This window comes from Typopeltis vanoorti, chromosome 7, assembly GCF_054136105.1.
Source record: "Typopeltis vanoorti isolate ZY-2024b chromosome 7, IOZ_Tvanoo_1.0, whole genome shotgun sequence".
In the NCBI taxonomy this organism is placed as follows: Eukaryota; Metazoa; Arthropoda; class Arachnida; order Uropygi; family Thelyphonidae; genus Typopeltis; species Typopeltis vanoorti.
Window position 1 is genome coordinate 116,065,937 of NC_143555.1, and position 26,924 is coordinate 116,092,860.

The 26,924-nt window shown below is 37.7% G+C and overlaps 1 protein-coding gene across 1 annotated transcript in view; it reads left to right on the forward strand.

Annotated features, from left to right (window-relative positions):
• Nucleotides 1-26,924, forward strand: part of LOC150104989 (electroneutral sodium bicarbonate exchanger 1-like) — a 510,613-nt gene that overhangs the window by 361,824 nt on the left and 121,865 nt on the right. Inside the window, exon 18 of the mRNA XM_090395098.1 lies at nucleotides 1,412-1,590. Within this exon, the coding sequence (XP_090251224.1) occupies nucleotides 1,412-1,590 (179 nt within the window). The remainder of the gene's footprint in view (nucleotides 1-1,411; nucleotides 1,591-26,924) is intronic.

Here is a 26,924-nt window from a genome sequence, read left to right on the forward strand (position 1 = left end):
CATAGGTTTACTAAGAAAAGTTCATATTTGAGCACTTTTATCACAATGTTATTTTTATCACATTGTTTTCTGGGTCTTTTGACAGGATGCAGCATGGATGGCTGTTGCATTAGTTGGATGATATGGGATTGGACTGTAAACTATTAGCTTGGATACATGTAAGAGGAGGGCTACTAACTGACCAATATCAAAAAGTGGTGTATGAGTCTGCAAGATTTAAGGCGACCAGTAGTGTACCACAACAACATTGGGAAGGGCTTGATAGTTGACATATAGCTGTTTGATGATGCAGAGATAGGCAGGATAATCAGGAATGCAGCAATTTCACCATGATTTGAATAATCTAGAAATGTGGGCATGTGAAAATGGCTATCAGTTCAATGTTAGTAAATTAAAGTTCATTGCGCTTTGGTGTAATGAAATATCCAGTGTTTTATGATATTGGCAGGATTATGCTAGAAGAGTGTAATCAGGTAGGAATCTTGGAGTTTTAGTAGAGAAGACCTTGCAGTTTGTGGACAATATAGTAAAGGTTGCAAGTACAGCTCAGAATATGAATGACTTCAAGAATGGGTGGTGTGGTTGGTATGGGCATCCCTTGATGAATCCCTGACTACCTGGAGATCTCTGGTAATAATTATAATAATATATGTGGTGCTCATAATGTGATATATGTTATCTCTTGTTGTGCATCATCATTCATATCTTTTCACATATATGAAATGTCTTTCATTGCAGTTTTGTATGACTTATAGATGTCATACAAAATGTTTTGTGACATCTATGTAAAATTGTAATTACTACTTAGCCAACCTGATTGGCCAAGTAGATAGCACTTCTACTCTCCAATTAATAGGTTTTGGGTAGAAATCTCACTGTGGGCAGGGAGGATATTTATGAATGTCTTTAGGTGGCAGATGAATTTCATCCCCCAGTGTGAGCTGCAATGCTGTATGTTGAAACTCTGAAGCAGCATGAAAAAGTCAGTATTTGGTTGTCAGAGTGGCTTTTGGGTTATCTCTTTCCCAGCCTAATTCAAAGTACTAATGTATGATAGTTTACAGTGCTTTGTGCTTGGGATTCACATTAAAAAGAACAAAATCAGCTAGTGCTAAGAAGTTCATAGTGTATGCAGTCTTCATCTTCATCATATTATTCAATCCATCATTAGATCTTAAGAATTTACAGAATTGTTAAATCATGCCTTAATTTAAACTAGAACTGGAAATTAAAATTACAGGCATGTTTATATAAAAAATCACATTTGGAGTAGTTTGACAAAACTAAGATTCAAATGGTGAAAACATTATGAGATAAGTTTCTTGAATCAATCACTGTAATTAGGACATTTAATGTTGTATTATATGTTGTATTACATTTAATGTTGTATATTGTACATGTTGTATTACAGAAAAGATGTGGATATCATCTTGATTTTTTTGTGTTGGCCATCCTTATTGGTGTTTGTTCAGTTCTTGGTTTACCCTGGTTTGTGGCTGCTACAGTGTTATCAATGGCTCATGTGAACTCATTGAAAATTGAATCTGAATGCTCAGTACCTGGTCAAGAACATCAGTTACTTAGAATTAGGTAAGTGTTTTATTTTTGACAGATCAATTTTTATTGAAAAGGTAGAAAACTCCCCCACCCTATTTTCAAATATCAGTCCCACTGACAAAAGATTTAGAATTTAAACTGGAATATTGTGGATGGATTACTGTATTTGGAATTACATCTTGCTAGGCATCATTAACATAGTGAACTGTGTGCCTTTTGTGACTTGTAAATGAGAAATTCATTATAATGACATAACCAACCAAAGCAATTTTAATTTAATATTTAAGAAAACTGCAGTATCTTCATCTGAATTGCAGCATTAATTCTCTTCATAGTGAATTATGTAATACTGCATTTGGATGTACTGTACTTAGGTCCTTAACATGGTAGGTTGATTGTCCTGTTGTTGTTTGGAATTAAGACCCAAGTAGCTGAGACCCATGTGTTATACATGTCTGTTGCATGTGTTCTTCTGGCTGTTTTGCTATAAAACCCCTTTAATATCTTAAAAGTTTCTATCATATCCCTCTTTTCCACCTATCAACTAAACTTTGTAACCCACAAACCTTCAACCTATCCTTGTGATGATAAATCCAAGTTTCAGTGAGGGGGAAACCTGACAACATCTGTATGAGACTGGCTAATTCACCTTCACTTGAAAAGTGCTCTTAGCCAAGTAATTGATTCATATAAACCTATTTAATGATTTTATTGTGTGGTTAACTCTATTCATATGTATTGTGTCTGTCAGATTATTATTATTTATTATTATTATTTTATGGCATCTCTATGGAGTCCAGAGACTCATCATGGGAGACCCAAATTAACCATTATACACATAAATCCTATCTTACCTCTCCTTGAATCCATTCACTTTCAGGGAACTCGCATCCAATTCTGGCAATCCATTCCACTCACCCATTGCTCTCCATGCAAAAAATCTGGTCTGCACACTCCTGCTAACCAAACTCTTACACAACATCCACAGATGGCCCTTAGTTCTCTGCCTATTTGTCATATATTGAAAAATTTCATTTGCATCAATTTTATAAAATCCCGTAATATCTTAAAAGTTTCTATTACATCCCCTCTTTTCCACCTGTTAACTAAGCTTTGTAATCCACAAACCTTCAACATATCCTTGTAGGGAGTGTTCCACAGACTTGTCACCATCTTGGTCACTCATCTCTGAATTCTCTCTACCACCTCCTGATTCCCAAGAAACCCAGGTGACCAAATCTGTGTTCAGTAGTCAAAATGTGGCCAAAGTCGAGCAGTATCATGGTGTAGCCATTATCATTTGCCTACACTTCCAGCCTATTCAAATCCCTTTGTAAATGTTGTATATCAGTAGCATCCCTGATTGCATGCCTATCTTTGCATCATCAGCAAACAGCTGAAGATCTCCTGTCATCCCCTTTCCAATATATCATGTATCACTCCCAGATGAGTCTTTGCCTCCATGAGGTCTTGGGGTAATAATAATAATTAAACAACAGTGGCCCATGAAATGATCCTAGGGCACACTACTAGCCATCTTAAATTTGGCAGATTCACATTTCCCATATACCACTTTCTGATACCTGTCCATCAGCCACCACTTATCCAAGCAATAAAAACTACATTCCAATCCCATATTCTGTAGTTTATGTAGCAGTCTGTCATGTGGTGTCCTATAAAATTCCTTAGCAAAGTCCAACGGTTGATATCATACCCATTCCCTTTATCCAACTCAGCCATAACATTATTATAAAATATAGTAAATTGCTCAGCTATGACCTCCCTTTAGTAACCCCATGCTGATGCTTGTAAAGTATAGCAAGTTTTTCCACCCATTTCCATATGCAAGTTCTTACCAACTTCTCAAAAATCTTTACAATTATTCCAGAGATACTGATAGGTCAATAGCTAGACACATCAGTATTTGCACCTTCCTTGTGCAATGGGATTATTATACATTCTTTCCATTCCTGTGGGATCTTTCAGCTAAGACTCAGTTTAGAAAAACATGTCATGGGCCTAGCCAGTTCAGTGGTAGCACTGTATGCACTATGCTGTATACACCAGATTGATAGCTCTTGGTGAAGCAAGCACTTATTATTTGAACTACTTCATCTGCTTCTGATACTAAGGTGCCATCTGTATTCAGTAAAGTTACTCTTCTGTATTCATTGTTCCTTTTACTTGCAGCATAACAATAAAATTCTTTTGTTTTGCCTTTAGCCTGTGCAGATGTCTTTTCATAATCCAATTTAGCTTTCCATACAGTACTTGTAACTTTTCTGGCCTCACAATATTCCTTCCCCATCATCTTCTTCTTATGGATCTCTTGCTTAATGAAATTGGACATCCATTTTACTCCCATTCTGTTTGTTCTTCAAACTCTAGGTACATATTCAAGTACTGCATAATTTAAGCATCTTTTCAAAGCTTCCCATATCTGCTGATATTTTTCTCATTCGACAACTGATACCATGGAACCAGATAGTATTCTCCTGGGATTGTCATAACTTCCAGATTTGTAGTTCAGCTTACAACTTCTCCTGATTGGAACATCCATATATTTGGCTACTTCCCAAGTCATTAAGGCACGATCACTGTCACCAACTGGTGGTAAAACAGTCACATCTTTCTCTTAACTGAGACACCTTCTGGCACTATGATCAAATCTACTTCAAGTTGCTTCTTTTATTTGTTGCTTGAGAAAGTTGTTAATTACCAGCTCAAATTCTTCGTTCTTGAGTTTTCTTTACTACCAAATCATTATTCAATTTAAGTCACCCATAATAACACTGGCCAACAAAAAAAATTTTTTTTTTCTGCTGATTCTGTCTGACACTTGTTTTTACTAATTTGGGTGTGCTGATTTCACATATCAAACCCATTTTTCTCTATCACGTCAGGTTTTTCCTCTATGGCATTTTCTTTTTGCTAATTTGTAAGTTTTTGATAGTTTTAAGGAGGCAGTACTATTTAGAGGATCAAAAAAAATCTATTTTTTAATATTATTTTCTGAAAGTATGTACTTTTAAAAATCTGTTCCTAACTTTTTATCAAGAAATTCGAAAAATTCCCAAAGATATAGCCTATTATTCAAAGCGGCGCGCAGATCAGAATCAGAGCGTTCACTGCTCTCGCTTGGTGGTAAACGAATAAATGCGTAAGAACCTGCAACGGCACGTACTGGCGCTTTGAATGCGAGAGAGGCCGATAACCGACCTAATACATTTAGGTGATGAAAAGTAGGCAATGACAACTGCCTAAAACAAATGAATGCTATATGCGTCATAGCGGACAAAGAACGATCGAAATCAGTCAATCGTTAATAGATCGTGAAAGTATGATGAGCACTTATAACGTTTCAATAAAGTCTCTGGTTTTTTTTCTCTTGTTAATTGCATGTTAGTCGGCAGTGAAGAAAATACATCATGTCTACTACTCAAAAATGTCAATAGTGTAGATTCCTTCTGCTACATTTGTGGCAGTTTTACTGTTCCCAGTCAAAGGACAAATATCACTGATTTCATTAAGAAAGTGTACTTTGTATACTTTGATGTAAAAATTGCAGATCAGGACAATTTATGGGCTCCAAATAAAGTGTGTAAGTCATGTGTAGAAAATTTACGACAGTGGAGCAAGGGAAAATGCCAAAAATTAGCTTTTGGCATTCCAATGATTTGGCGTGAACCGAAAAATCACGTAGATGATTGCTATTTTTGTTTAGTTCAGACTTCTGGTTATAATAAGAAGAATAAGAAAAAAATTGTGTATCCAAATCTCGACTCAGCAATTTGGCAAGTTGCTCATTCCAATGAAATAGCCATGCCAATTTATAAAGGACTTCCTTTACTTGAGAACGAGCATGATCGGGATATGCCAGATGTTCTTGAGGAGTAAGACCCGATGTTGATTTAGACAATGAAAATTTAATTTCGTAAAAATCGTGCCTAAATAGCTGAAATGTTTAACTTGTTCCACAGGTTCTCCATTCACAACACAGAATCATTGAAAATGTCAACTGTGTTGTGAATGGAGAACCTGTGGAACAAGTTAAACATTTCAGCTATTTAGGCACGATTTTTACTGAAGATGGTAAATTAAATATAGAAATAGACAACAGAATCAGTAAAGCTGGTATGGTGGGAAGTCAATTGAATAAATTCATATGGAATAAGAGAGAAATTAGTCGGAACACTAAATTAGCTGTATACAAGACAGTGTTCAAACCAGTTTTAACTTATGGATCTGAGAGCTGGGTCAGAAGTAAAACAATTGACCAAAGACTAGAGACCACAGATATGAGAGTCCTGAGAAAGATTATAGGCGTGAACAGATGGCATCAATGGCAATATCATATTAAAAACGAGGATATTAGGAAAGAACTTGACATTGTCAGCATCCAGGAATGGGTTAGCAGAGCTAATCTCAGGTGGTATGGTCACTTAAATAGAATGGGCGAGGAAAGATTAGCAAAACAAGTGTTCTCTGCCAGGGTGGCAGCAAAACGACCCAGAGGAAGGCCAAGATATAGGTGGATTGATACGATACAAAATGCTTTAGATGATAGAAATATAAGATCTGATGATGTTGGAGTCTTGACAAGTAACAGACTGATTTGGAGGAAAATTGTAGATAGGAAATTAATAATGATGTAATTTTTTTCATGTAGTACTATCATATCCTGTACACCCCTTGAGGGTACATGGCAGGAATTTGATGATGATGATGATGAAATTTAATTTCTAGTTCTGGACCGCAAAGTTTTACTCAAGCGGAATTGAATGACTTAGTAAGAGATTTGGGCCTATCAAAGGAATCATCGGAATTGTTAGCTTCAAGATTAAATGAAAAAAACTTACTGGAGCAAGTTTCCTATACGAAGATAACTTTTTATCGTAGCAGGGAAAGTAATCTTGTACAATATTTTAAACACTAGTGTGGGTTTGTTTACTGTAACAATGTGTCAGGTTTACTAACTGAAATGAGTGTTGTACAATATCATCCAAATGAGTGGCATTTATTTATCGACAGTTCAAGCAGAAGTCTCAAGTGTGTCTTACTACAGAATGGGAATGTATATGGCTCAATTCTTGTTGGCTATTCAGTCCACTTAAAGGAAACATATGAGGACATTAAAAAGGTTCTGAAGTTATTAAAATATACAGATCATAACTGGATCATCTGTGTGGATCTTAAAATGGTGAACTTTTTACTTGGCTTTCAAAGAGGATATACAAAGTTTCCGTGTTTTCTATGCTTCTGGGATAGTCGAGCCAGAAACCAACACTGAAGTCAGAAACATTGGCCTCTTAGAATATCCTTAAATGTTGGAGAACAGAATGTTATAAATTACCTTTAATCGACAGAGAAAAAAATCATTTTCCACTTCTACACATCAAAATAGGTCTTATGAAGCAGTATGTTAAAGCTTTAGATTTACAAGGTGACTGTTTCCAGTACGTATGTGACAAATTTCCGGTGTATTTGATGGACCGCAAATTAGAACTTTAATGAGAGACCCAAATTTCATCATCTCTATGAACGAAATTGAGAAAGAGGCCTGGACTTCATTTACGATGGTTGTGAATAATTTTCTTGGAAACAAAAAAGCGTGCAATTACAAAGATCTAGTGGAAACAATGCTTGAAAATTTCCAGCACCTAGGTTGCAACATGAGCATAAAGCTTCATTTCCTATACAGTCATCTTGATAGATTTCCCGAGAATTTAGGTGCTGTAAGCGATGAACAAGGCGAAAGATTTCATCAAGACTTAAAAACTATGGAAGATCAGTACCAAGGAAGATGGGATTCTCACATGATTGCCGACTACTGTTGGAGTATTCAAAGGGATTGCCAAAACAGAACATACAGCAGAAATTGCTACAAACAAAATTTATTCCCTGAAACTCATGTGTAAGTAAAATTGTTATTTTTTTATAAATATTCTTGTAATTTTTAATGAATATTGTTAAGTAGTTATGTATCTAATTATTGGCCTCTCTCGCATTCAAAGCGCCAGTACGTGCCGTTGCAGGTTCTTACGCATTTATTCATTTACTAACAAGCGAGAACGGTGAGCGCTCCGATTCTGATCTGCATCTTTGGGAATTTTTCGAATTTCTTGATAAAAAGTTAGGAACAGATTTTTAAAAATACATACTTTCAGAAAATAATATTAAAAAATCAATTTTTTTACTTAAATATAAAGAGCTAATAAGCTTCATTTCGACGATATGAACATTATTTAAATTAAGGAGATATTAAATCCCACATTGCTTTAAAACCGAATAAGAAACTCAAAGATTGGAATCAGAGAGTTTCATGCCGAATATAGTAAACTATAAAAGTATATAAGTTCTTTTCGCTATACACTTTGGTATTAATTTGGTCTAGCTACTCACTGATGAAGCCTCAAAAAAGGCTGAAACCAGTCTGGGTAGTGACCTCCCACCATAATGTAATAACAGCATACATTTGCTAGGAAATGTGTTTTTACATTATGGAAAATACCTAAGAATAGTGATCAGAACTTACCGACTTTGCTGCGAGTTCTCCGGTATTGTACTACGTACTAGGGTCACTTGCATTAGCTCACGCTAGTGGCCGCCGATACTTTATAGTTTACTATATTCGGCATGAAACATGAAACATGCCGAATATAGTAAACTTTATAGTTTACTATATTCGGCATGAAAACTGATTCCAATCTTTGAGTTTTTTATTCGGTTTTAAAGCAATGTGGGATTTAATATCTCCTTAATTTAAATAATGTTTATATCGCTGAAATGAAGCTTATTAGCTCTTTATATTTAAGTAACTTAATGGTTGCATCTGTTTGGAAACTCATATAGCAGAGTATATAAGTTCTTTTCGCTATACACTTTGGTATTAATTTGGTCTAGCTACTCACTGATGAAGCCTCAAAAAAGGCTGAAACCAGTCTGGGTAGTGACCTCCCACCATAATGTAATAACAGCATACATTTGCTAGGAAATGTGTTTTTACATTATGGAAAATACCTAAGAATAGTGATCAGAACTTACCGACTTTGCTGCGAGTTCTCCGGTATTGTACTACGTACTAGGGTCACTTGCCTTAGCTCACACTAGTGGTCGCCGATACTTTATAGTTTACTATATTCGGCATGAAACTCTCTGATTCCAATCTTTGAGTTTCTTATTCCGTTTTAAATAAATGTGGGATTTAATATCTCCTTAATTTAAATCAATTTTTTTGATCCTCTAAATAGTACTGCCTCCTTAAAACTATCAAAAACTTACAAATTAGCAAAAAGAAAATGCCATAGAGGAAAAACCTGACATGATAGAGAAAAATGGGTTTGATATTTGAAATCAGCGCACCCAAATTAGTAAAAAACAAGTCTCATATAAAAGTCAGCAAAAATTGTGTTGGACTGTGTAATTAATCGTTTCGTACTCATCGGGGTAATTTAGCACATTTCTTTGTCCCCAAGCAACTGAACCTCTGGGTCCATTGCTGACATCTCACCATGTATTTCATCCTGTTAGCCTACACTTCACACCATATACAGGGTGTTCGGGATAAATTTGACAGTTTCGTAAGGAAAAAGAAAATCTTCTTTGTATCTATTAAATTTAATGAATTGACAAAAAAACATTACAGGCAGAGTTAATTACAATACTATCAACAAGATTTACTCAAAATAACCACCATTAGCATCGATCACAGCTTCAATTCTGCTTCGGAACCTCTAACAAGCTGATGCTACAGTCTCCCTGGGAAGGGCTGCAAAAACTGTTTTAATTTTATCCATTAACTGGGCTTTTGTATTACTGGAAGTGCGATTGGTGTCTTTTTCAACTGCGCCCCATACAAAATAATCCATGGGGTTAAGGTCTGGGGAGTTTGGAGGCCAAACATTTGGACTGGTGAAGTCGTAGAAATTTTCAGACAACCATTTTTGACTTTTCCCAGAGGTGTGGCAAGGGGCCGAATCCTGCTGCCATACATACGGCCTACCATTGGCTACCCTTGTTATCCAGGGCTTGACTACAGTTAGCAACTCCACGAACAAATTCCCGAATTCCAATGCCAGGGTTCTTCAACACCTGTTCCTGCAGATTTGCGAGGAATTCTGCTGTACGAACGCAATCAGATCGTCTGCTAGGGATCTTTCTTCTTGCTACATCCTCGTAGTCACCATTGCAAGTCTCTAGTTCATGCCTGATTGTTTTTACTGTATTCAGGGAGCATTGGGCAGCAGTCGTAATATCCTTATTTTGATGGCGGGCACGAATCATCATGATACAAGTTATTCTCTTCCATGATTCAGGTGGGTTCCAGCTATCCATCCTTTCTGACATCTTGTATATGAATGAAGAAGGGTCCAAACTTTTAAATGAAGAGAAGTGTGTGTTAATACATGTAACTTACGGAAAAATATAATTAATTATAAATATGTCAAATTTATCCCGAACACCCTGTATGTCTAAAACTCACAGGACATTATTATAATTCTTCTTCTTCTTCCTAACATGGATTTTAGGCCACGAGACCTGTTCCTGTCTCATACCAGCTCTTTCTTGGTCTTCCAATTCTTCTTTTCCACTTATTTTATATTTGTATAATATTTTTCATAGTCTGCTGTTTTCCATTCTATTTAAATGTTCTATCCATTTTTGTTTATACTGTCATATGTAGTAATTAATTGGTTTTATATTCAGGGATTGTAAAATTTCTTCATTTGTTTTAGGGTTCCGCTTGGAATATCTAGCTGTTTTTCTGAGTAATTCATCTCTGCTGTTTGAATTTGTTTTTCATTTTTCCTTTTTATGGTCCATGTTTTATTTTCATATAGTAGAGTTGTTTTTGACAAGACATTACATAGTCTGATTCCAGTGGTTTTTTTTTTTTTTTTTTTTTTTTTTTTTTTTTTGTACTAGGGATGGCTTAAATATATATATTTTATGCCATTTACTTTGACAAAGTTTGATATTGTAGTGGCTGTCTTTTTCTTCTTCATATGATAAATCAGATCCCAAGTATTTGAAAGTATTTACTTGTTCTAAACATTTTATTATCTATCACTATTTTACTTCTTATTGGGTTTTCTATTTTTTATGCCATTATGTTTGTTTTTTCTTTAGATATTGTCATATAATATTGTTTTCAGATATCATTTAATGATTCTAATGATCTTTGTAAATCATCTTCTGATGTAGCTAATCCTATTTGTCATCTGCAAATAGTAGTGTATCTATCTATCTTCATTTGCGGGGTTATTTGTATACCAAATGGGTTATACTGTTTCCAGATTGTTATAATTTTATATATATATATATATATATATATATATTGAAAAGTGGAGGTGAGAGGGTACATCCTTTCATACTCCTCTTGGTATATCTTTCCATTCTGAGATGTGTTCTAATTTAATTGCTATTTTATTTCCTGTATATATTTCTTGAATGGATTGTAAAAGTTGGTGTGGATATTTAAATCGGTTAATATTTTAAACAATTTTATTATTATTATTATTATTATTACCCCAAGACCTCATGGAGTCAAAGACTCATCTGGGAGGTCCTTTTATCACACACACACACACATCTCATCATACCGTGTCTTAAACACACTCAAACTCCTTGCAGACACCACACTCTCAGGCAAGGCATTCCAATCATTCACAACTCTGCATGAAAAAAACCTGCCTCTCACTCCCCTACTCACACCCTCTTTATACAGTTTCCAGGAATGACCTCTGATTCTCCTCTGATCTCCGACTATTCTCTGTAGAACCTCTCCACCATTAATCTTATAACAGTAAGATTTATAACCCCTTACAAGTTGGTAAGGGGTTATAACAATTCTAACCCCTTACCAACTTGTAGGTCTCTATCATATCTCCCCCACTTCCTAGTCTCCACCAAACCCTGCAAATTACATCTTCTCAATCTTTCCTCATACTCAACATTCCAGAGGTCAGAAACTACCTTAGTCAGTCGCCTTTGGACTCTTTCCAACATCTCTTCATCCTTCTGAAAACCCGGTGACCAAATCTGGGCACAATAGTCCATGTGTGGCCTAATCAAAGCCTTATACAACGGAACAAGAATATCCCTACTTTTACACGTCAGTGTCCTCCACATCATTCCCAGAAGCCTTTGTTTTGTCTTCACAGTTTTGGCGATGTGTCCCCTAAATTTTAGATCCTTATCCACTATCACCTCCAGATCTCTTATTTCCTCTATCTCCAACAATGTATTCTCACCAAGCATAAATTCTGCATCCCATCTTTGTTTTCCAAATTTTAAAACCTTACATTTTGCAATATTGAACTCACATCCCCATTTCTGTGCCCAATCACTCAATTTATTCAAGTCTTCTTTCTTCTTGCAAGGCCACAACATCTTCACTACTCTTTATGGTTCGTCCCAACTTTGCGTCATCTGCAAACAACTGAATATCTGCATCCAAATCTTTGCCAATATCATTAATATACAAGTTAAATAGTAATGGCCCTAAAACAGACCCCTGAGGCACTCCACTAGTGACTTTCCTTTTCCTGGATATCGCAACCCCATACACAACTTGTTGATACCTATCAGATAGCCAGTCTCCAATCCAATGCACTAATCTAATATCCAACCCCATCTGCTCTAGTTTCACTGTCAACTTATCATGAGGTACTCTATCAAAAGCCTTTGCAAAATCCAAGTATATTACTGTGTATCCTTCTCCTCTGTCCAAGGAAGCAGTCACTTTATTGTAATAAGTAAGTAGATACCTAAAACATGACCTCCCTTTAGCAAATCCATGCTGTCCCTCAAAGATTATACCATTGTTGTCAACCCAACTCTGGATCCTAGTTCTCACAAGCTTCTCCTACAACTTAACCACAACACCTGACACACAGATAGGCCTATAGTTTGATGCTTGAGTTCGATCACCTCCTTTATGAAGTGGCACAATCTTGCCCTCCTTACACTCCTTAGGAACTTGACCAAGTGAAAGACTCATATTTAAAAAATATGTCAAGGTCGGCATCAACTCCCTGGTACATTCCTTCAGAATACATGGTGATATATTATCAAGTCCCACAGCCTTATTTACATCTAGTTTACTCAACTCCCCCAAACACCTCTTGCTCACTTACAGTCAGTCTCTCCTCCCCATCATCAACTGCTCTCAATCTCATCATGAAGTCTCATTCACAAGATTGAAAGATCTTTATGAACTGCTCATTAAGTATCTCCACCACACATTCTGCAACAGCTGTCTTTATACCATTTCCTCTAATCAATGTCAACCTTCCATAATCATTCTTTCTTTTGCTGGCTACATTTCGAAAGAACTCCCTAGGATTCTTTTTGGCTTCATTAACTAACTGCTGTTCATACTTCTCTTTGGCTACTCTCACCAACCAAGTCACCCTCCTTGCCTAGTCTTTGTAGAACTCATGAAATTGGTTATTTCCACTTCTCTTATGCTGCCTCCACAATGCCCTTTTTCTCTGTATCGCATGCTTAATCTCTTTATTCATCCATCTCACACCTACCTTATTTAACCTTCTCACCCTTGGAATACATTTAGACATTGCATCTACTAGATATTTTTTGAAAATCCCCCAAGCTGCATTGATCTCTTTTCCAGCTAACTCCTCATTCCATGCTGCACCCACAAGCTGTCTCCTGAGCTCTTCACAATCCCCCCCTCTCTTGTAGTTCCACATATACCCTTTTCTCATGGGGGGGGGGTCTTTGCACTGCTGGCAACCACCCAAGTAATCACCTCATGGTCACTCTCACCAGTTGGTGGATGATTTGACACCTCATTTATAATTACATCCTCTGATGAGATAACCAAATCCAAGACCCTTAATCCTCTTGTGCCCTCTGTTACATACTGTCTGAGGTAGTTATCCCTCAAGAAACTCATTTTCTTTACTTCCAGTTGCTATCTCATCATTCCAGTCTATATTGCCATAATTAAAATCACCCATAATGATCACCCTTTTCTTATTTGCTTGGTTAATTTGACTCATTTGATTTTTGTCTATTAATTTTGTCAAAGGCTTTTTCATAATCAATAAAATCCACGTGTTTCTTTTTGAAATTCTCTTCTCTATTCTATTAATAATTTTAGAGTAAAAATTGGATCTAGATTGGATTGGATTGGCCTTTTCAGAAACAGTTTTGTTCTTCTAGTAGTTTATCCTCTACAATTTCAACACCCATTTATACTATATGCACCACTGCTTACAGACATCTAAACCCAATGGACTTTTTTTTCCCCTCCTACAGAACCTCAATTATGGACCTGAACCATTATTGTCCACTTTAACTTTCCAAACTACACTGCTCACAATTCCTTATGTCTCCAGGTCAAAACCTGCACATTTGTGAAGTCTGACATTCTGTAACAGAGAATTAAAAAGCGTGATTCCCCTCTTTATGATCTGTTGTGGTTCAAAATTCCTTGTGCTATTCAGCTATGTTCACTTGCTATCTCTATTGCTCTGCAAGCTATGATAATTTTATCATATGATAACTAATCCATTCTAAGCCTCCCAAAAATAATATCCCACAAAGCTAAATCAGACAAAGGAAACACAACTGCAGTGATGGATACAACAGAATATGAAAGCAAAATGCACGCACTTTTCCAAGACCAGTCAACGTATCAAATCATAGATTGAGATCCCAACAACTCACAAAAGAATAAGGTGTGCAAGTTATTAAACAAAGTCACTTCCTGGCCAAAAGAAACAGACAACAAACTCAAACTGTTGTGTCGGAAAAAAATGATGAGTCGCCTTTTTTCCCACCCAACATTAAGCTATCTCAGAAGGAGTGGATAAGGACATGCTTATGCCTCCGGATGGGAAATGTACCGACTAATGTCCCAAGAACATGTAAATATCCAAGTGTGTAAGCTCTGAACAGTGTTAAAATAGCCAATGAGTTTAATAGAGAATAGTTGTAAATGAATTAGAATATAAAATCATGTATAAATTGCCAAGTAAATATGTATAAGCTAGAGCATGTTTTAAGCCATGCAAAAACAGTCTGTGGCCACGGCGTCCAATCGGAAGTCGCGTATGCATGACGACACCGCCGAGTGAGGGAGCTATTTCGAGGTATAAAGGTTTCGGCAGGGATTCGAATTGCTCTCTTGTCTCTTGTCTGCGGGTTTCGTTGGCACCTAGTTTCCTGTCGGAGAGCTGTGTAGAGCTTGCCGCCACGTGTAGCAAGAATCCCCCCCCCTTGCTATGTATGCTACATGGGCCAAGGCTGCAACTACAATGTATTCAGATCCATAAGAAGAAAGAGCCACTGATGAGATCAACGTCAGTGTACAAATCTGTGTATGAGTATTTTCGGTTCGTATGGAAACAAAGGAATAGCAAGGCCGCCATCAGAGAAGATATTGTAAGCAGACCAGAATATCCAGTTCAAAGCAAGAACGGTAAGCTTAAGATTTCTTATGTTAAATGTTGGATTAAAGTAACCGTGGGGTAAGGAAGCAGAAGTTAAGGAAACATGCTATTTCCGTGTGGTGCTATAAGAACAGTCTGCGATTTGGACACTTTTGTCTGCGGTTGAGAAGAACGCATATTAGGCTCCAGGCGAACAGGAGGCTGAGGCCTGAACTGTTTGTGTGATTTAGGAACAGTAATATTATATGGTCAGAACGTAATTAAATGTTAGCTAAAACTTTTGGAGGGAGGATTAAGTGAGAATAAAAAAAGTATTACTTTAGAGAAGTTCATGTCAGAATTATTGAGTTGTCTTGTGTATATATGCAATATTACATGTGTGATAATATTAGGTAACTTAGTTATAAGAGTCTGAGAATAGATGTACGTATAGAAGTGAGAAATTTATGTCAAGTAAGGGACTATAACCTAGAAGTTTTGGATGTGATTGATTAAGTAAAGGGAACCCAGACTCTTTTAAGATTAAGGATTTGATTAACATGCAATATGCTTGTCTTTGTGCCATAATAAATGTGTTTCTTTATATACAATCAAATGAGTTTGTCATCCTTTCTGCAGATTGAGCTACCGTTTGAAAACTTACATACCGTGCATTAAGGGGGAAACAAATACTGGTATAAGAATTGGGACCACGACTGCATGCCTCATGATCCCTACACTTTCTTTAAGTATTCTTGGATAATGTATCAGAGTTTAGTTGCCAGCTGGTGCAGGTCTTTAATCAATACAAATTTTGTCGGCAAACGAATATCTGATATTAAGTGATACAGATAAAATTTATGTTAACTGTAAAGTTAAAGTAAAGACAGTTAGAGATATAACAATAAGGTAGTCACATAGTCACACAGCACACAGACAATATATATATAAAACACCAATATAACAAAACCCTTTCACATTAAAACTCCCAGGATATATGGAGCTCCAATAATTCACAAACAAGGTACACCTTTACGCCCTATTGTAGATAATATAAACAGTCCTACATATAAACTAGCTAACTATTTAGCCAAACTACTAACCACTTGCACAAACAATTCTCCCTCTTTTGTTAAAAATTCTACCCACCTAAAAAGTATTTTAGAAAGCCACACCTTAAATAGTTCAGACTTAATGGTTAGTTTTGATATCACCTCATTATTCACGAATGTACCATTAACTGAAACACTTACTAAATTCACAATTTCCCCCTGATATATTTCAGCTATTTAAATTCACAGTACAGCCAGGTTATTTTACATTAAAAGGGAAAATATACAAACAATTAGATGGGACAGCTATGGGATCCCCCCCCCCCCAGCCAACTTCTACATAGAATATCTGGAAAAGTTAGCTATCAACACAGCCTCTCTCAAACCTAGTCTCTGGCTACGCTATATTGATGATGTGTTTGCTATTTGGCCACATGGCCTAAACACATTGAATACACTTTTAATGCATCTAAATAGCCAGCACCCTAAAATCCACTTTACAATGGAACTAGAAACCAATGGCTGCTTGCCCTTCCTGGACACACTGATCACACATCTTCAAGAAGGTTCCTTATCATTCTCGGTTTATAGAAAATCCACACATACAGGGAGATATTTACACAAACAATCACACCCTTCTCAACAATATGGTATCTTAAAAAACACTAACCCATAGAGCTAGATCACTTTGTTCCAATGACATTGCTCTCACTGCTGAACTTTCTCACCTGCATCACACCTTCCTGACCAATGGCTATAACCCCCATAACATAAATAAAATACTAACTACCCAAAAATCCCCCCCCCACTATCTACCACAGAAGACTACAACAAAACTATCACCATCCCATACATTAAAGGCACATCTGAAAAGATATCTAGGGTGCTTAACAAACACCAACTACACACCATATTTAAACCTTTTGTGAAATTGGCAACTCTTATCCATTCACCTAAGGACAGATTCATTCCTTTATCACATCCAGGAGTCTATGAAGTGCCCTGTTCATGTCATTGAGCTTACTGTGGTCATCTGCCTTGGTGAACACAAAAAATATATCCGGCACTTTCGCTATGGCAAGTCAGGTCTGGCAGACCATGCTTTGGGATACCCCTGCACACAGGATCAATTGGAAAAAAACAAAAGTACTGCACAGAAGCTTCTACAAGTCAGAGAGGTTGTTCCTGGAATCAACAGAAGCCTTAAAACATACTCCAAACCTCAACAAGTATGGCTGTATAAATCTACCAAAGATTTGGGAGACAGTCATCCTAAGACCAAATTAATTTTTTTTTTCAAAACTTTGGACTACTATTTTTCAAAACTTCGGACTACTGTTTTTTGTTTTGTTTTTTTAACTTAGATGGCGCCTAATTAGGACTTTAGTCTTGTGTTGCACTCTGCAATTACTTATACTAGTCCCACTGTTAACCGGATTGTGGTGTTCTTGCTGCTGTAACAAACTTTGTTTGTGTGCGCTGAAGATGCTGGATATAATACCAGCGAAATATTAGCTTTTAAGTTAATAAATAGTTATTTTCTTATCAACACCGTTAAAAATCCAATTCAACATATGATAATTTTAATTCTTACCTTTTCCATGATTTGCCTGACAAACTTGATCATCTATAGTCTAAATAAGCAGTGAGGTTTCTTTCTTAGGGATTTCGATTCTTGCATCTATGATGGCTTCCATTTTTTTTTATTTCATTTCTTTCTTAGGGATTTCAATTCTTGCATCTAAGAATGGCTTCCATTTTTTTTTATTTCATTTCCATCAGTCAAGTTTGAAGAGAGACATATAGTTGCTGTCTGTAAATTTTACATGGATTGTTCCTCTGCTAACCAGAACACTTGATAATCCCCTCTTATCTCCAAAAACCCTTGATCTCTTCTTACCCAGTTCTCCTAAATATATGGTAAATACCAGCTCTCCTCTTAACAACTCAGACCATAACTTCATCATAGTCTTCTTTCCTGCAAACACTCTGCACCCAGCAATTCTCATTCTTTTGGCTCTCAAGCTTATTAGTTGATCATTACTCATAATCTTGTTTAAGGAAGTTAAGAGTATACATGATATAACTAACTAAATTTACTTATTATTTCCAATATTCAACAAAGTTAAACTAGCATCGTCAGGGGAATAATACACTAGTATCAATATGTGCCTGCAGGCACTATGTCAGTAAGCAAGTTTGAACGAATAAGATAATCTTTGAAAAAGTGCCTAAATGAGGCAGCATATGAATTATTATTATTATTATTATTATTATTAAACAAGACCTCATGGAGTCAAAGACTCATCTAGGAGGTCCTTTTATCTCACACACATCTCATCATACCGGGTCGTAAACATATTCAAACTCCTTGCAGACACCACACTCTCAGGCAAGGCATTCCAATCATTCACAACTCTGCACGAAAAAAACCTGCCTCTCACTCCCCTACTCACACCCTCTTTATACAATTTCCAGGGATGACCTCTGGTTCTCCCCTGATCTCCCACTATTCTCTGTAGAACTTCTCCACCATTGATCCTATAACAACCCCATAACAACTTGTAGGTCTCTATCATATCTCCCCTCTTACTTCTCTCCACTAGACTCTGCAAATTACATCTTTTCAATCTTTCCTCATACTCGACATTCCAGAGGTCAGAAACTACCTTAGTCAGTCGCCTTTGGACCCTTTCCAACATCTCTTCATCCTTCTGAAAACCAGGTGACCAAATCTGGGCACAATAGTCCATGTGTGGCCTAATCAAAGCCTTATACAATGGAACAAGAATCTCCCTACTTCTACACGTCAGTGTCCTCCTCATCATTCCCAGAAGTCTTTGTGTTGTCTTCACAATTTTGGCGATGTGTCCCCTAAATTTTAGATCCTTATTAACTATCACTCCCAGATCTCTAATTTCCTCTACTTCCAACAATATATTCTCACCAAGCATAAATTCTGCATCCCATCTTTGTTTTCCAAATTTTAAAACCTTACATTTTGCAACATTGAACTCACATCCCCATTTGCTTGCCCAATCACTCAATTTATTCAAGTCTTCTTGCAAGGCCACAACATCTTCACTACTCTTTATGGTTCGTCCCAACTTTGCATCATCTGCAAACAACTGAATATCTCCATCCAAATTTTCACCAATATCATTAATATACAAGTTAAATAGTAATGGCCCTAAAACAGATCCCTGAGGAACTCCACTAGTGACTTTCCTTTTCCTGGATATTGCACCCCCATACACAACTTGTTGATACCTATCAGATAGCCAGTCTCCAATCCAATGCACTAATCTAATATCCAACCCCATCTGCTCTAGTTTGACTGTCAACTTATCATGAGGTACTCTATCAAAAGCTTTTGCGAAATCCAAGTATATTACTGTGTATCCTTCTCCTCTGTCCAAGGAAGCAGTCACTTTATTGTAATAAGTAAGTAGATTACTAAAACACGACCTCCCTTTAGCAAATCCATGCTGTCCATCAAAGATTATACAATTGTTGTCAACCCAACTCTGGATCCTAGTTCTCACAAGCTTCTCCAACAACTTGACCACAACACCTGACACACAGATAGGCCTATAGTTTGATGCTTGAGTTCGATCACCTCCTTTATGAAGTGGCACAATCTTGCCCTCCTTCCACTCTTTAGGGACTTGACCAAGTGCAAGACTCGTATTAAAAAAATATGTCAAGGCAGGTGTCAACTCTCTGGCACATTCCTGCAGAATATGCGGTGATATATTATCAAGTCCCACAGCCTTATTTACATCTAGTTTACTCAACTCGCCAAACACCTCTTTGCTCACTTACAGTCAGTCTCCCCTCCCCATCATCAACTGCTCTTAATCTCTCCATGAAGTCACATTCACAAGATTGAAAGATCTTTATGAACTGCTCATTAAGTATCTCCACCACACATTCTGAAACAGCTGTCTTTATACCATTTCCTCCAATCAATGTCATCCTTCCATAATCGTTCTTTCTTTTGCTGGCTACATATCGAAAGAACTCCCTAGGATTCTTTTTAGCTTCATTAGCTAACTGCTGTTCATACCTCTCTTTAGCTACTCTCACCAACCAAGTCACCCTCCTTGCCTGGGCTTTGTAGACCTCATGAAATTGGTTACTTCCACTTCTCTTATGCTGCCTCCACAATGCCCTTTTTCTCTGTATTGCATGCTTAATCTCTTTATTCATCCATCTCACACCTACCTTATTTAACCTTCTCACCCGTGGTATATATTTAGACATTGCATCCACTAAATATTTTTTGAAAATCCCCCAAGCTGCATTGATCTCTTTTCCAGCTAACTCCTCATTCCATGCTACACCTAGCTGTCTCCTGAGCTCTTCATAATCACCCCCCTTGTAGTTCCACATATACCCTTTTTTCACAGGGGTCCTTGCACTGCTGGCAACCACCCAAGTAATCACCTCATGGTCACTTTCACCAATTGGTGGATGATTTGATACCTCATTGATAATTACATCCTCCGATGAGATGACCAAATCCAAGACCCTTAATCCTCTTGTGCCCTCTGTTACATACTGTCTGAGGTAGTTATCCCTCAAAAACTCAAGAAACTCATTTTCTTTACTTCCAGTTGCTATCTCTTCATTCCAGTCTATATTGCCATAATTAAAATCACCCATAATGATCACCCTTTTCTTATTTGCTTGGCTTATTTGACTATACATTTCACTATCACCACCATCCACATTACCAGGTCTATAACAACATCCCACCAAGTATTTGATTCTATTCACCTCTATCTCACACCATACTGCCTCAAAACCACTGGCCCCATTTCCCTCTTGCATCTCTACCTTGTATGGACATAACTCTTTCTCTATCATCAATAGCACTCCCCCTCCCTTTTTACCCCTTCTATCCTCACGAAACACATCATACCTTTCCATCTCTATTCCTGTCAGGATGTCATCCTCATCTAACCATGTCTCACTTATTCCGACAATCTCTGGGTGCACAGACGCAATTAGTGCAACCATTTCATCCGCCTTGTTTCTTATACTTCTAGCATTGGTATACAAACACAACAACTCATTTCTGGATCTACAGCTAGTTCCACTGATACCACTCACTCGATGTGATCTCTCCATGCTGGACTGGGGCCATTTCCCTTTCTGCTTCTTCATTTTAGAACCCTTTGCAATTCCATCTGTTTCCTTTTGATCCCTGATCATCCCATTACTTTCCTGCCTGCACATGCTCTCACCTCCTCTTGGACCTCCTCCCACCTCACTCTCACCTCCTCCCTAATGTTCGAAGAATAAAGAGATTAGAAGTGAAATGGATATGCAACTTTATTAAGCAAGAGATTCACAAGAAGAAGATGATGTGGAAAGAATATCATGAGAACATTTATTATTATTATTACTATTATCTCGGGCAACTCCAAGGAGTCTACAGACTCATCAAGGAAAGCCCTAACATCATATCAAGAACAACTATTCGACATTCACACAGTATCTATCATATCTCGCCTTGAACTCATTCACAGTCATAGCACCCACAACAGACTCTGGCAGCTTATTCCACTCATTCACCACTCTCCAAGTAAAAAACCTAGCTCTAACACCCCTGATAACCACATTCTTGCCCAGCTTCCATGTTTGACTCCTAGTCCTCCCACCACCAGTCCTATTCTCAAAAATATCTTCTGAATTAATGTGCCCCCTAAACTTCAACTCCCTATCCACCAACACTCCCAAATCCCTGGTGTCATCAATCTCTTGGAATATGGTTCCACCAATGTGATGTACTGCTGCTAATTTTTTCATCCCAAAATGCATAACCTTACACTTTGCCACATTAAATTGATATCCATTTTCCTGAGTGGTGAACCCTGCGGCACACCACTAGTCACAAGCCATCTTTTGGACTCTACTCCTGAATAAACCACTCTTTGATATCTCTCCATCAACCACCCTCCTATCCATCTCACCAACCCTAAATCCATCCCCATATGCTGCAGTTTACTGATTAGAATTCCATGTGGTATCCTGTCAAAGGCCTTAGCTAGGTCCAGAAGAATCACTGTAAACCCATTACCCCTTATCCAGTTCAGCCCACTGTGTTATAGAACGTGAGCAAGTAACTGAGGCATTATCTACCCTTCACAAAACCATGTTGTCCCCATTTTCATCTATCCAATCCTGTATTCTTCTCTTGACTAATTTCTCCAAGACCTTGACAATGATTCCTGATATGCCAATCGGTCGGTAATTTACAACAGCAGTCTTGGAACCTCCTTTATGCAGTGGAAGTATTTTCCCCTCTTTCCACCCCCTAGGGACTAACCCAGACCCAAGACTCAAATTAAACAAAATGGTCAAGGGTACTGACAATTCTTTAGCCGCTTCACGTACGACATGAGCTGGTATACCATCCAATCTCACAGATGTATTGACATTGAGGTTTTATAATAGACTACTCACCTCCACGTCATTCACCACAGTTCCCGTATAATCTATTGGTTCATTCATTTCTGCAATGTCACCACCTGGATGATATATTCTTGCAAAGTGCTTGCTCAGTAATTCAACTATATCAACTGATTCGGCTACCTCCCTGCCATCGGCATTCTTTAAAATCATTCTGCCATATACATTTTTTCTTTTACTTGCAACATATCGAAAAAACTGTTTGGGATTCTCTTTAGCCTGCATGGCTAATGTTCTTTAATAATCCGCTTTTGCTTTTCCTACCACGCTCTTTACCCTTCTGGCCTGTGCTTTACACTGTTCATGTGTATAAAGCGCAGGCTCCTTATACACATGAATAAAGGTGACCAGCATGTCCTGCCGGTCACCTTTCTCCTTAAATTCTCTCCATAGTTGTTTCTTTTTTTGCAGCTCAAGCTTAATGGTGTTATTCATCCATTTAACCCCTACTTGATTTATTATTCGGACTCTAGGTATACAGTCAGCCATTGCCTCATGCAAACACTTCCTAACCGCCTCCCATGCGCTATCAACATCTAGCCCTTGCAGTTTTACATGCCATGGCACTGAAACCAATCAAATTCCTAAGCTTGTCATACTTACCAGCCTGATAATTCCACATGCACCCTGTCATAATTGTAAATTCCACACCTTTAGCCACCTCCCAAATCAAGACCCTATGATCACTCTCACCAATTGGTGGCAATGTGTTCATATTCGTTACAGCCAAATCCTCAGATGCAATTACTAGGTCAAGCACTCTCTGACCCCTAGTATTTTCCATTACATGCTACATGCTGTCGCAGATAGTTATCCCTTAATAACCGCATAAAATCCAATTCCTTCCTCACACGTGTCCTCTCCTCCTTCCAATCAATGTTACCATAGTTGAAATCACCCATAATAATTACCCTCCTTCTACTCATTTCTTCTATTTGCTTATGCATACTATCTCCACCCTCAATTCCATCACCTGGTCTATAGCAGCACCCAACTGTATATTTTGTTCTGCTAGCCTCAATCTCACACCGAATAGCCTCAAATGTGCTGTTTTCTCTATCCTGCAGTTCCACTCCTATTCTCCTTGGCTGTAGCTCATCAGCTATCATCAATAACACTCCTCCCCCATTTTATTCTCCCTGTCATTCCTGAATACACCATACCCCCTCACATTCAATCCCACTAGCTATATCATCTTCTGTCAGCCATGTTTCACTATTGCTAATAACCTGTGGCCTGGAAGTGCCAACCATGGCCAAAAATTCTTCCTTCTTGTTCCTGATACTTCTGGCATTAGTATACATGAATTGCAGAAGCCCATTTGTCCCATCCCTATTTTGATGCCTTATACTAACTATCCCATTCTGATTCGTAGTCTTTCGTACTCGCTTGGGCATATTACACACACATTCATACACTCAACTGTCTCCCTAAAGTCTGCATGTCTACTTCCCTCCCCCCTTAATAACTCTAGTTTCCCTGATTCCGCACATTCACTTCCACTACATTCGACAACACTTTTCAAGTCTCCTTAGACCAAATCCATTCAAATGTAAACCATCCATCTTATATAAATTTCACCCATCGAACTCACTCCACACATCCACAAATTCCACACCACTTGTCCTGCATAATTCACACATAAAGTCATTAGCAATTTTGGCCCTCCTTCTATACTCTTCACTGTCATACAAGCTCAGTCCAGAAAAATAGCAAGTATTGTGCAGAATGCTAAATTGGAGTATCAAAAGAAATTGGCTATGCAAGCTAAAGGGGATCCATTTTATCGTTTTGCCGCAAGCACAAGAAACAATAAATGTGGAAGAATAACTTTGTTGAATGGAGATGGTACTCTTGAGGCAGAAGCTAGTGAGATAGTTCGTTTAATGAGTGCTCACTTTGCTATGGTGCACAGTGTTTCTGCTACATTGGATGAAGAGTTAGAGGTGTTTGAAAAAGAGGTTGAAAAGCTGTTGCATAACCTGAATAAGAATTTGTCAATAGGGACAGATGGAATATCATCACGTTTGCTAAAGGAATGTTCATCAGAATTGCCTTTCACATGTTCATATAACCTGAGACTCAAGTTATATGAACTTGAATGGAAGGAATGTGTGATAGTTCCGTTGTACAAGAGTGATGCAAAAACTGATGTGTCTAACTACTGACTTATAAGTATCTCTGGTGTGGTGGTAAAGATTTTAGAGAAGTTGGTAAGAACTCACATACAGAAATGGGTAGACAAACAAGCTATATTCTCATAAAATTGTAATAAAAGCTCATATTTTATAACAATGTTACAGCTGAGTTGGATACACTATGATAATGTTGGATTTTGTTAAGGCATTTGATAGGATACCACATGAAAGACTGTTGCATAAACTAGAGAATATATCAACTATCTAGAGAATTTATAGATTAGAATTTATATTCTAATCTATAAATATATATATTTATAGATTAGAATATAAATTCTTGACTTAGATCAGTGGATGGTTGATAGCCAGGTATCAAAAAGTGGTATGATCTATTTTCCATCACCACCAATCCTATCCAAAGCTTTGCCGCTGACAGTATACTCCAATCCTACTCCTTTGACAAACCACATAGTTCTCAGACATCGCTAACATCAAGATCGTTTGCAACTAGTGGGGTACCTTATGGTTCAGTCATTGTTGTTCAGTCTATACGTTAATGACATTAGGGAGGTCTAACAGGAGATATGCAATTATTTGCCAATGATGCGAAGATAGGCAGGGCAATTAGGGATGCTACCGATATCTAGCACTTACAAAATGATTTGAATTGGCTGTAAATTTGGGCAAATGAAAATGGCTGTCCGTTTAATGTTGTCAAGTCATGGAAATTTCAACTGATAATCTCCTCACACTTTGGTGTGAGGAGATTTCCAGTTGCATATTTTATTATATTAGAGGGAGTATGCTACAAGAAACTGATGAGGCTGGGGATTTTGGCATAATGGTGGATAGGAATTTGAAGTTCAGAGGTCACATAGCAAAAGTTGCAAATACAACTCAGAGGATAATTGCAAACCTTGACATGTAAGGGTAAGGAAGTAATTTTGCCTGTTTATAAGGCCTTGATAAGACTGCACCTGGATTATTGTGTGCAGATTTGGTCTTCCAGGTTCCAAGGGGATAAAGAAACTGTGGAAAGGGTGCAAAGAAGTGTTACAAAGATTATATCCGGATTATGGGATTTAGATTATGAGGACAGATTGCGAGTGTATGAGTTACAAATTCTGGTTAACAGGAGAAAGAGGGATGATAGGATTGAGGTCTATAAACTTATGAATGGGTGTTATAGGATATCATCTGATGAAATTTTTCATTATATGGAAGGTGAAGGAGAGAACACAAGGGCATCCATGGAAGTTAAGTTTTTTCACAGTCAAGAAAGGGGTAAGAGCCAGGTTTTTCTCTCACATACCAGTGAGTGAGTGGAATAGTTTGCCTTTGAGGGTAGTGAGTGCATGTACTGTGAATGAATTTAAGAGAAGGTATGATTGGTTTTGGTGATTTATAGCCTCCCTCAATGATTCCTTGACTCCCTGTAGGTCTCAGATAATAATAGTAAGCATAATGACAATAATAATAATAATAATAATAATCCACGGAGTTAGCCTAGTGACTATGTGCTTCACAACCATATGCCTGGGAAAGGAGTGTCCTGGGTTTGATTCCCATTGCCAACGTGAGGAGCTTAAGGATCTTTCTCAGACACAGCCAAGTTAGCCAGTCTTTGGCATGGACATCAGGGTTTTTCTTCCCAGTTTATCTGGGGCTTTCCTCCTGCAAGCAGGCAAACCAGCCCTGTGAACACACGAGATACAGCCATAGGATATATTGGGTGGCATAGGGCTAGTCACCTTATCCTCGGGATGGGTACGACTTAGCAGAGCTCAAGTCAGCTCTGTAACAGGCTAGTAAGGCTTAATACATAGTAGGGAGAATAATAATAATAATAATAATAATAAAGACAGGGAGGCATATAGTCATAAATTATGCCACCTGTTGGCTTGGATTGAGTGTTCTTGGCTACTGAGTTGTCTGCAGATGAGAGACAGTTTAATTCAGCCTTATTTTTCATTTGTTGAGGTTGAGATAGTTAGTGAGGGCAGAAGGTGATTCAAGGAAAAGGCTCTCATATTTCTCCACTGGCTTCAGTGGCGTAAGGTGGCTTTTCTCCAAGCTGATCCTATGGTGGTATCCAAGATATAGTAATCCTGTGCTAAACCTCAGTGGCCATAGTTAATGGAAATGGATGTAGTCTTGGTGCTCTGATATCCTATTGTTGACTGTCTTACCTGTTTGATCAGAGTAGGAAACATTGCACCTGCAGGGTACCTGGTAAATCCAGATGTTGCGGCTGATCTTTGGGTGAGCAGATAAGGGATGTTAATTTGCTGTGTGGT